This window comes from Convolutriloba macropyga, unplaced genomic scaffold, assembly GCF_964194025.1.
Source record: "Convolutriloba macropyga unplaced genomic scaffold, txConMacr16.3 SCAFFOLD_1017, whole genome shotgun sequence".
In the NCBI taxonomy this organism is placed as follows: Eukaryota; Metazoa; Xenacoelomorpha; order Acoela; family Convolutidae; genus Convolutriloba; species Convolutriloba macropyga.
Window position 1 is genome coordinate 1 of NW_027451562.1, and position 12,764 is coordinate 12,764.

The 12,764-nt window shown below is 34.4% G+C and overlaps 1 protein-coding gene across 3 annotated transcripts; it reads left to right on the top strand.

The window, feature by feature from the left end:
• The first annotated feature begins 6 nt into the window (after positions 1–6).
• On the top strand, positions 7–11,538 carry LOC142356792 (uncharacterized). 3 transcript variants are annotated; one of them, XM_075408586.1, is made up of 3 exons: positions 7–241; positions 3,209–5,240; positions 11,142–11,538. In XM_075408586.1, exons 2-3 carry the CDS (start codon positions 3,349–3,351, stop codon positions 11,389–11,391), a joined length of 2,142 nt encoding a protein of 713 aa, XP_075264701.1. In that variant the 5' UTR covers positions 7–241; positions 3,209–3,348; the 3' UTR covers positions 11,392–11,538. The 3 variants fall into 3 exon arrangements, with proteins under 3 accessions (XP_075264701.1, XP_075264702.1, XP_075264700.1); XM_075408587.1 differs by lacking the exon at positions 7–241 and adding an exon at positions 2,906–3,128; XM_075408585.1 differs by lacking the exon at positions 7–241 and having other exon boundaries at positions 2,906–5,240.
• Positions 11,539–12,764: the final 1,226 nt, after the last annotated feature.

Genomic DNA, 12,764 nt, shown 5'->3' on the forward strand with positions numbered 1-12,764 from the left:
ATATGATCTCAAAGGGCATCATGAAGTCCACTCCAAAAATGTCACAAAAAAGTGGCAACAACATAACCGCGAACAGGTCCCAACACCAACACCTGACAACACCTCGGCATACGATAACCCGGTGCAATCCCCCATCAAAACGATAGAGGTCGTCTATTTGGACTGCACCAAAAGCACGGGAGATATGGGCGATCAAGACATCACTTAAACAAGTGATCAAGCAGCACCAGAAACTCTACAAGTAAAGTTAGATGTAGAGCATGATCTTGTATCAACGAAAAGTAGAGTTAGATGTAGAGCATGAACTTGTACCAACGAAAAGCTCCATTTCCAGTCTGCATGCCGGTGACTTTTACAATCCCCAAGAATTTTGAGTTGACTCAAAATTCTCAACGACGGGGATATGTGGTGAAGGAGCTGCCAGTCCCCAGGGAACTCCTATAAAAACTCACGAAACTCCTTGCAATAATTGATGTTTAAAGTACTTGTGCTTCCCGCACCTCACATTTAGCCATTTTATGTTACTCTAGTTTATCTTATCGCTTGTACTGAATTATGAACTAAATTGAGTTGAAGTGATTTCTAACAGATACCTATTGTGTGTATTTAGTTCATGTTGATTCAACTGAATAACTTTGTGAAAACTCTTGATGTTGCGATATATAAACTGAACCGAATCCCTCGGAACTGAAAAAAATACAAATGTCAAATCGAAACCCTTTTGAATTAGCCTTAATAATAATAATAAAAATAATAATAATAATAATAATAATAATAATAATAATAATAATAATAGTAATAATAATAATAATAATAATAATAATATTAATAATAATAATAATAATAATAATAATAATAATAATAATAATAATATTAATAATAACAATAATAATAATAATATTAATAATAATAATAATAATAATAATAATAATAATAATAATAATAATAATAATAATAATAATAATAATAATAATAGTAATAATAATAATAATAAAAATAATAATAGTGATATTTTCAATTGTTCTTAAAAGCAATAGTTTCAAAGGCAAGAGGAAACGTGATTAATGTAGCAACGAAAAATTTTTGTCACAACAACCATAAATAATTAACTAACTAAAATAAGATACGCTTATTTAAAATTTTATAGACAACCAATTATACCTCAATTAGGTTATTCCTCATAGCCAGGCATATCACATCAAATTATAGATTATGCCGTACCAATACAAAAAATAGACATTTTTGCCAAAAAATTAAGCTCAATTACAATTTGCAAGAAAACAGCTTTGAAGTCAGTTTAAAGCAGTTGCGTTTTGGTTGAAAGCAATTGACACCTTACATTTAGGTGACAATCGGACAGGGCAACTAAAAATAACGGCAAATCTTCAAAAGTCAAATTTTTTTGAAAACTCTTGGCATCCAAGTCATGAAAACATAAATTGCAAACTAAAACCACTACAAAATAATCTAATTTCCAGAAAGCAGACCTATCTTTCCTTTATTGAGACAATGCAACAAATTGCAAAAAAATTGAAAAAAGTTACAAATTTCAAAAGTTAACTCAGATTCTCTTAAGATAATTATATTCAAAAACATAGGAGCCGTTAGCTTTCAACGGAAAGCAGTTTATAGGACCAACTATATCATTTACCGAAGCCAACTTGATCTTTAACCAGGGATACTGGTTTGCAAAATTAGATGGGAAAATGAACAAATGCTGCCGAAACAAGGATTCCATTTAAGTGCTCTATGTCGATATCATTATACATGGAAACTTCTCCCAAAGAATTTTGTATAATATTCTGCGCTTTGTCAAAAAAATTAAACGTGAAAATTTCTCTCAAGTTTTTTACAAACGCTTTAACCCACATTGTCACGTATATACGTGCTGTCAGTACTTAACTTTTGACTGGAAGTTCTGGTTTTAAAAAACATAGAAAAAGCCAAAAAATGGTAAAACATTATTCAAAAAGACATCGCGAAAATAGAATTTTAACTTTTTCAGTTATCAAAAACGACAATGAAAGCAAAACTTCCCTTGATTAACCTGCTTGTTGAATAATAACAAGTACTTTTATCTAATATTATCAAAATAGGTCATTTGGCAAAACTTTCGAAATATGAAAAGAAACAATGTGTTTTGATAGGGACTATTTTGAGATTGATAGTGATAGTGATTGTTTTTAGTGAGAAGAAACTGCTACATTGTTTTTTTTTCCAGAGAAATTTTATAGGCAGCCGAAGTAAAATTAGCCCTCTTCTGATTTGATTCAAGACTGTATTATCAGTTTTCAGATCTGTACTCGCTGCAAATTTAAATAAAGAGGGCTAACAAATTTTCGTATGGAAAAAGTTTTATTTAAACCAACTCATTAAATTTTGCGCTAAAGTTGTCGTAGCACACAAATTAGCAGCTTTCCTCTGTACATGTAGGCAAAACCAAACAAACTATTTTTGATCAGTATTAGCAGTTTTCAGATCTGTACTCGCTGCAAATTTGAACAAAGAGGGCTAAATAATTTTTTTATGGAAAAAAAGGCTTTATTTAGATAAATTCATTAAATTTTGAGCTAAAGTTGTCTAGCAAACAAATTAGCAACCTTCCTCTTTACTTATAGGCAAAACCAAAAACACTATTTATTAACAAGTTAACAAATTTTTGCAAAAATGATGTAAAGTTGATCAAAATTTTTGGAAAATGTGAACAAAATCAACGGATTTTATTCGATTTTTTACAAAAATGTGAACCTCGATAACAATATGGGTCGGAACAATAATAACAAAAAACTGTTTTAAGTGCTTCCAATTAATTTAAGAATAACTTTATCAAAAAAATTACAGCTACATTTCAAAGTTTGAGTTAACTCTGGGAGAACACTTTTTCGGCCCAAAGGCGTGTTTTTCAAGTGCCTTATTCAGAAGAGTCAGGATTACTATTATACCAAACTCAGTGTGTGTTCAATCCAAGTCCATGAAACTTGTCAGTAAAATTAAAACGTTAATTTCAATGATCTAATAATATGCTAAACGCAAGAAATTCAAAAATAAAACGCTGGAGGCCTGTAAGAATAACAACACAAAAACTTTTGACGACCATAATTGTTTTTGGTTATATTCAGAAAATAATTGTTAGTAAAGTCATTCATTAAATCAACAAATAAGTGAGTAAATTGAAAACATTAAAGATTCAGACGATATTTGTATTTAGAATGGTTCTTTTTCTGGGATCATGTTCTCACCTTTTCATCCCAGTCGTCAGTAACCCTTGCAGACCTCATAAACATTAATCAGAGCAATTTGAAGTCAGCAAACGAGGATTTCACTTTTATTCACGATAGTTTCTACGATATGATCACAGGAGCCCGTCTAATAGTTCTCGCAGTTTTCGACCAATCAGATGTATTGCCAGTTTCAGTTGTCATGTTCCGAGGCACGAATCATCCTTTTACATGGTTCAGTTCTCAAAACATTATCTCATCATCTTTATGGAACATTTCACCATATCTGAGTGACATAATCATGCAATTCGATGGCTTTGGGTTCGAAATTGCCCAGCACTCTGATTTGGGCGTTAAAGCTTTCCTAAAGATCTCGTGCAGTGCTGCAAAACAATGTGATCTTAAGTATTCATCGTCGAAAGACTCCAAAAATTTTGAAAATTTAGACAATGGCAGTCGAATCGAAATTTACGCGCAGCCTCAAAAATGGTGGGAGTCAAGTGATCAAATTCAATTACTATTTTCAGACGAAAGCGACATTGAGAATTTCGAGTCTTTTTTCGCAGGCGAACAAGAAGAAAGTTACAACTCCAAAAATACTTTCAGAGCTCTCGATTTTGATCGGCAAATTCAAAATGCGGCAGAAATTACGATTAAATTATACAGAAGAGTTGAATCTGGTTATAATGTGCTGGTCTTTAAACTACAAAATGCAACGTTCACACATAATAATTGGTTCACGCGAGAGCATTTGAGTACATTTTCATATTTCAACCTTTCTACTCATGACCCCCAATTTACATACAAGGACTTGACTGGAGGTATTTTGAGTATTTCCAAAAATGACAAAAACAGTGAAGACCCATGCGCCCAAGAAATATTCCTGTTCAAGATAACATGCCGAAACACAAATTCTGACTGTGGTTTTGACTGGTCTAAAACCAGCTCAAACTGCGTCATTTTGCTTTCTAGGAGTGGAACTTCTTGGGCGAACAAAAATTATCGCCGGTTTAAAAGGATCGAAATCTTAACAGAATCCATGACTGAGGCGTTTAGTTTAACCTATCCACAAAATATTTACTCGAATATGGACATTTTGAACTTGTACGAAAACGGACATCTGCAGCGAAATGATTTGGACACAAAAATTGCTTTCCGACATTACAGAATGGAAAACTTGTTCACAGAATGCAACTATGTAAAGTTCCGTTTGTATAATAGCGTTCAAAATGGCGAATGGTTTTACCACAATTATACTCATCAAGAATTTGTGTTCAAGTGCGGAAAAGACCATTTTGATTGGTTCACAGCTTCCAAATTGATCAAAGTTTCCTTTATTGATGAGTTATCAGGTCGCGATTTATTAGTAAACATTGTAAACGAGCACTGGCCCCAATACAGGTTTATAATTTGGGATCAAGCTTTAATCGATTTGTTGGACACAGCAGATGTTGATGACGATGAGGATTGCATTTCTGGCACAATCGCTGGGCGATCTTACAGCAATGAAATCCAGGGACCCAGCTATGAGTCGTACCATTTATATTGCGGCGAATTCCAGGGTTTGTGGTTTTGGAATATTGCCATGAAGCTCGAAGTAATCGCATATTCCACTAATGCTCTTGTTAAGAACAAAAAGAATAAATGGACGCTGGTGTTTATGGTAGAAGCCTTTTCTGGCATCCACATTTACAACTTCTACAAGACCGGATCGACGGATCCGGCAGTTCCTGGACTGTCAAAAGTGCAATTCGGTGGACACTTTTTCAGACATCCGGATCTGGAATCCCGGATATTGGGATCCACTTACATCCGCTTCTCAGTTTACAGTCTGGAGAAGAAGTACGTTGTGAACGATATCATTTTCAAGAGGGAATCCGGCGACGGGTTTGAGGACTGGTTTGATTGGGGTAATGTTTATGCAACCTCGAACTGGGATTTTTCAGACAGAGATTCGAACGATGATGGAAATTTGTTCCTGATCAATCTGGCAGCAAATGGAGCAACTGGACCCCAGGAAAGGTAACTATAAGCTTCGAAAATATTTTCAAAGTCAAAACATTTTCGAGATCTGGGTTCTTGAGAACATTCCCAAAAATTAAGGTGTCGAACTTTGATCGAAATTACATAGTAAAGAACAGATTAAAATTCAAATTAACAACTATCTTTTCTAACGACTAAATATGGTTGACTTCTTTAAAATTATTGATTTTTTCAAACAAACTCGGGTTATAAACTTTGACAATTGTTGCAGATTATCACGATTCTGCGCAGCGAATCTCAATTTTTATCGCACCAGAAAGCGCTACCAGGGTAATTTGCAATGGTAGTTAGACGAGGTGTTCAGCCAAACCTTGACTTACATGATTATTTTGTTTTTTTTTCATGAAACTAAATCAACCAAAATAACTTTAAAAAATTTCTTATTAGTTTAAGTTTTTCGAATCTTTTATCATTTTGAATGTGCTGTCACACACAAATCGCGTTCTGTGTAATTCATTTGAGATGCTAAGCGAAAATGGGACTTTAGTTGTACCAAAGAGATGGCTGTTTTCGCGGTGCTAAATCACACTTAATTTTGTTTGACTGAATTGTTTTAATTCGATGACAACTATTTAGTTGTGTTTTCTCCGTGAATGCGAGCTTACAATTTTGAGTAGTGATTCGCTTTGTGCATCATTGGTAATATGAGTTTCATTGCTTTTGAGCGTATTAGCAGAGCAGAAACTAGTTGAAAAGGAATTCATCTTAAAATTGAATTAACTCACGAAAGAAAGAAATTCAAATTAGAGCCAGAATATGATCAGCAATTTGATCATGCAATTTTTAAAGAACTTAAAAGCTAATATAGAAAATTGGCAGTAAGCCGCAGGAACAGACAAAGTGCACAGACATCAGATCACATGGTTATATAAACAAATTAAACGAATCATGAACAACCAAGATTTGATCTGTAAATGAAATAAGATGAAATGAATTTGATACAAAAAGAGAACCAAGTTAGAAGTTAAGAATTTTTAGGGAATTAGCGCCAAAAATGAACTGTACAATTTTCCATCTATGTCACATTTCCCCCTCATGAAAAATAAACAAAACACTGTATTGTTTATATCAGAAAATTAGTTTTGCTGGTTATTATAAATAGTACAATAAAGTGTTTCAATGAGCTTTAAAGTTAAATCAATCTGAATCAGAATCTGATGCACAGTTTGCTTCTTTAACAGTCATTCTAGTTTCTGGTTCCTCATAATTTGGTGAAACATTGTATTGTGTTGGATATGGTTGATCTGGGGAGCAAGTTCTAACTTGAAGATCCGATGACTGTACCTCTGGATTTTGGGCTGCGGTTTTCTGAATAGCCGAGATTATTGATTTGTTTTCTATCAGTTGTTGCTTTAACATTTGTCGACGTTCCTGTCTCGACGGTACTTTACTGGCTGACAATGTTGGGGGCATGTTTGTGTTGATACCATTGACCGACCGGACTCCGCAATTGAAGGTGAAGACCTGTGACGCTTTTGTGATGGTTGTTGAGTCGTTGTTGCTTTTGTATTGACTTTACGTTTCGGACGTCGTAGAAGTTCTCTTATGATTTGGTCCGCAGTTGATGGTATTGATTGTGTCAATGTCATTTGCGGCGCAATTGCGGACGTCGGTTGAGTAGGTTGTTTTGGCGGCGCGGGTACGTTCAATTTCTTGGGCATCGTTGGCATGCGTACTCGTATGGCACGAGAAACATTTGAATGAATTGACGATATAGAGCTGGTGTCGTCAGTAATGCGTCAATGTTTGATCTTTTTCTCTCCCTCTATCTTCTTCTTTGCATCTCTTGCATGCTTGATTGTTAGCTCTTCAGTAGTTTTCTCTGTTGGAGCTTTCGGACGTCTTTCTGCATAATACTTTAATTCACTCTGTTTTTCGGCCTTGAATTTTGCTAGATCTGAGTTTCGGATTGTGACCTCTCTCCTTCCAGGCTCCTTTATCATTGATGTATAGTCATTAGTCTTGATGATAGAGGACCTGGGCGGGAGCACCTCATAGAGTCCATGTCATCTAAACTTTTCTTCGAGCATTTATTTTTCGGTTTTTTAATGGCCAATTTGAGAGTCAGGGAAGCTTCCGATCTCGATACTGAGAGTCCGCTTCCCGGCTAAAGCATAATGCGAGGTTCTTGTAATGTTGGGATGTAATGTTGGTTTCATCATTACATCTCTTTCTTGCGTCTTGACTCATAGAGTCTCCTTCGGAGATTAGCTCATCCTAAGGTACTGTTTCAAGATCTAGATTCTGATTTAATATTGGCTCATGTGTTAAAGTATTTGGATTGGGTTCAGTCGATATTGCGTGAACAGCAATGTCCGTCATCCGTCAGCATATGTGTAGCATGAATGGCTTCAACATAATCATCTTTGATTGAATTGGGGATTGCAGTTCTGTCATCAACGCACGCACATCCATTCTTCACACGCAAGTCCTTCCAGTAACTGTGCCTTTACGGACTGATTTGCCGACAACGGTCTTCGTTGTCTGTATTCATACAGTCTCTGAGAAGTCATCCTTTCAAGATGGCATCCTTAGAGGTCAGACTGGCCATTAATGTGCTGGAAAAGATCTTAGACAGAGCGAAACTGAATGTATCTGTATAAAGATTGTCAATGGAGGGTGTGTTGGTAACGTTAGTCGTGTCCGTTCTTGGTGTTGAAGGTGTAGTCGTATTGGGAGGCGCATTTGAGGGGCGAGCTTCATCCGGAAAACAAAACATGGATGGTGTAGTTTGCTTGATTTGAGAGGGAGTTTCTTCGTCAGATGGAGACCTCATTAACATAGAGCGAAATGATTGGGCAGTTCGTTTGAAATTAGAAGAACTTCTGTTTGAATGGTTTGTAAGGCAGTTAGAGGCAACAAGCGAGTTTGGAATGTGGGTTGTCTCGTTTACAGTAGAAGAATTACAACAATTTGGTGTTAATTCGCTAATAGCGTTGTCATTAGTAATAATTTCCGAATGTTAGCGCTTTTGCGTTGCAAAATCGCTGAACAATTTGTCATTGGTATTTAAATTTTTTGCCTCCAATTTCGTTACTACATTTTGTTCCGCAAAATCCGTATAATTTTTAATACTAAATCTTTTAATACTAATTCCAAATAATACTAATCATAAATACTATTATTGTAATATATGTACATATTGGTTTACATCTTTAGTTGAATACAATAATAACGATTGTAGTCACTCTTTTAAACCAGAGATTGTTTGCCCAAGTCAGAAGAAAATAACATTCATAAGTGAACACAAAAGACGGGAATTAAAAAATTTTGTAACTGCTGACATAGAGTGCTGTGTTTTTAATATCCCCTCTTCCTCTTATTTTATAGCGGAACTCATACCAATAAGCGTAGACTACAAGTTCAGCAACATCTTCAAATACTATTTCGGTCTTGACTGTATCAAAAGTTTTGCTACTGATCTACTAACTGTTGAAACTGAACAAAATTTCAAGTATAACAAACAAATAAAATTTACCGATGAAGATAAATTATGTCACCGTGCTAATAACACTTGTAATATATGTAATAAACCATGTATTAACATAAAAGGAGATCACTGTTATAAAACTGGTAAAAACAGACAACCCGCATGTAATATATGCAATCTGAGATATAAACAACAACCCTTCATTCCCGTAGTATTGCATAATGGCTCCGGCTATGATTTCAATCAATTTTATAGTGAACTATTTAAACAGATTAATGACAAAAATTAGATAACATACCATTAGCTGCTGTGAAGTCTAAGATGTTTAGTATTGGTCTTCTTAAATTCTTAGACAGTCATAACTTCCTAGCTAAGAGTTCATTGGCTTCCAACAAACAAACAATAATCCTCCTAAATCTGCTCCGAGAAAGTGTTTCGAGTTCCGATAAATAACAACCAAGAAAACAAATGTGCTCATAGATTCATTGCATACAAATAAACCACTCGTTTCTTCAAAAAATACCAGCTTGGGCAATAAAAGATGCTAAAGGAGCGCTAGCGGAACCACTATGTCCAGAACGTCAAAAAAAGCTTGTGTAACTCCACTTTTCAAACAAAGAAATCCAGCAGACCACTCAATTATAAACATATTTCTGTCACTTCTGCTTTGTCAAAAGTTTTTGACAAAGCGTTCAGTGCACAAATCACATGTTTCCTTGAAAGAAAGCGATTATTGTCTATTAGTCAATTTGGTTATAGAAAACAAATGTCAACAAATGTTGATTCTGAAATCGACAGATGCTATTCCAAAGAACAAATCAAATTAGATTTCAACAAGAAAAAAAATGTTACAGGTAGGTGCGTTTTTAGATCTTTGAAAGGCTTTTGATTCTATAAGACACAAAATACTGTTACGGAGAATTGAGAATATAGGTTTTGACAAACATGCTACGAATTTAATAGAGAATTATTTGAGTGAAAGAACGCAACGAGTTGTCCTAAACAAAAAGGAATCAGATTGAATAAATTTGAAAAGAGGATTTCCACAAAGCACTATTTTAGGATCTCTCTTACTTAAAATTTACGTCAACGAATTAGCAACGATTGTAGAAAAAGATTGCACGGTCGTCCATTATGCAGACGACACTTTTATTTTTACGTCGGACATTGATGAAATATCATCAAAGACAAAACCTTAACAAAAAAATTATCGAAAACAAAAACTTAAAAAATTAAGAACATAACATCTCAAATATTAGCGATTTTTTGCAAAATTCCAGTTAGTGATGAATAAAGAAAAAAACAGAATTTATTGAGCTCAGAACCAGGAAGAAGTTAAAAAATACTGTTCTGATTGTTGACAATGAAAAATAGCAGAATGAAATAGTGTGAAGTATCTTGGCGTAATTATTGATAGCAGACTAAAATTTGATGATGAAGTGAAAAAAATTCTTAAGGGAATGGCTTGTGGAATTAAAGTTTTGAAAACACTTAGTAAAAGTTTACCAGAAAAATCGAAAATCTTTTTACTTAATTCAATAGTTATAAGTCATCTACATTATTCCGCTTTAACTTTGATAGGGTTGCAAATATCATTACTCACAACTTTAGAAAAGCAATTGAATTGAGTAATAAAAACCATTTTTAATAAGAGAAAATACGATCGCTTCACAGATCTCATACTTCGCAACAATATTTTACCAGTCCGTTTTCTCGTGATATATCATTGCTCAAAATATTTTTTTTCGCGTACTCAGCAACAATCTTGCAGCATATAAAATTGAACGTCTCTCTGTCATGAGAATAAAACAACTTGACAGGTCAAAAAATAACGTTCGATATAAGAAAGAACAATAAGTTTTTAACTGATTCTATTATTGCACAAGCCAATCCAATTTTTAATAGCCTGCCTTCTAATATTAGACTGAAAACAACATCGAAAGCTTCCTTAAAAATGAACTGAAAGAATATTTTTGGAAAGCATTTTTGAAGGACCCAAAAGTAACTGATATGACATTTAGAGATGACATTGAGAGCATAAGATTTTAGTTTTTATTTTTAATCTTCATTATGTACATATGAAATTGTGAGAACATTTTATGCTCGCTTTTTAGGCCATTTTTTTTAATAATGTAAGGTCAAACTGTTAGTTAAGTAATTTATTGATTTTATATTTTTACATAATTACATTCTTAACTTTACATTGCCTCTTTTATCATTTGCATTTTTGTCTGATGTGTACCAGAGGAAATTAACAATGTTCTTCTTTTTATAACCGTCCTCATCTTGTCTGTTAGTAGATAAACATATTAGATAACGTCTTCATAGATCTCAGCAGATAACAATCGCAGTTCGTATTCAGTTTCCCAACGGGTCTTCTGCATCTGATAATAAAATTATTGCTAGGCTAACTAATTAAACCAGAAAAAAATCAAAATAAATTGTTTCAGATTTTTCAACATAAACAACTTTTGGGCCGCTTGTAAAAATGACGAAGGCTGGTTTGTGGCAATTACGAAGTTCTCCCCAGACAATCCGAATTGTGGTTCACACTGGGCTAACTGGTGGAAACATCCAATGGTCCAGAATGACTCTCTGGTCAATCAGCCGCCCGCATTTTTCTACTCCTACACTGACAAATCAATGAAACAAACTCAAATGAAACTGGGCGGCAGAATAACTATCGAAGTTTTAACCTGAACAAATAACTTTTACTCTTTGACCTTTGCATTTGTAATGACACACGGATCAAAGCCATATCATATCACTTTAGCAGCAAGAATTCGATATAGTCACATTGCCAACTGCTAATCATAGTAATTATAATTAGAGATTTAACAATAGCAAGTTTTGCAATCGTCGATTCCGTTGATAACACTTGCACATTAATTCTCCGGGTCCCGCGGCTATCCATAAAAAACTAAGTAAGATGTTCAAGGTATAATAAATGGTGGTATATCGATTAAGAAAAACGTTGAAAAACAGAAGTTCACGCAGTTATTTTACGTTCGATTTTTTTGCTTAACTTTGGATCGCTTGTCAACTTCACAACGTTGGGAGAGCTGTGAACGATGTAAAATTTTGTAAACTTGTCTCAACTACCCTTATATTATGATGGACTTCAGTAGGATTGGGGAAAATAGGAGAAAACTTGATTAAGCGAACGGATTTTCTCAGCCATTAGTCAAAGCTCCTGAACTAAAGTTTTATCAAATAAGCGAACACCAATTATAATTTAAGACAGTACACAATCCACTCGATTCTATAAAGCTGCTAAGTACCCTAACAGTTTTCCTACATGCCTAAGAGTAATTCAAAGTACAAAAGTACATAAAAATGCATCATTTTTTCAATGTGCTGCACTTCTTTTACTCAGGGTCTTCACCGCCAATCATTCTATTTTTTTTAAATGACAGGGAAGGAAAAAAGAATAGTTCAAATTATTAATCAATAGATTTAATGTAAGTTAAAACTACTCGTTTAAAAAACACACGGGGCAATTTGGGGCAGTTGTAGTTGAATCAAATTGCCAAAATTACCCAAAACCGTAAAATCTGTTCAATGTTTGATTGTTTTGTCAGCTATTTTTTCAAGACCACTGTTTTAGTCATTTATACAAAATTATACTGCCAATCGGATATTGCAGTAGCTTCTTCAACTGTTTCTACTGGTATTCGCTTAAGATCCAACCAAGGACAGAAAAAATGTAAGACAGAAATTTCATTTGATGGCTGAAAAACAATCCTAAATAACCTTACCGCGGAAAAAAGTAAAACTTTTCAGCGCCAATCAGTGACTATCTTGCATTTACTGCAGGAATGTTTTGCTGGAAGGTATTCGAATCGTTGGAATAGAAGATTATAAACGTTTGTAAGGCTGTCCCGGAGAGGGCTCCTTTTACAGCCTTAAAGTATAAAGAGCTAGGGCTACTTATTTCTGCGCGCGAAGTAGACTTACCTATAGCTCTAAGGCTAACTGACTCTGAAAAACACTGAGAGTAAACTTCTACTATTACGGTGAATAGAAAGAATAGCACCGGAGTCAATGGTATACATATGGTGTATCTAACTACA

Excerpts from the sequence above, each read along its gene's own strand:
- LOC142356792 (XM_075408586.1), top strand. The coding sequence starts at position 3,349 with ATGATCACAGGAGCCCGTCTAATAGTTCTCGCAGTTTTCGACCAATCA. Across the intron at positions 5,241-11,141 it reads GCAACTGGACCCCAGGAAAG|ATTTTTCAACATAAACAACT; the intron begins GTAACTATAAGC and ends AAATTGTTTCAG.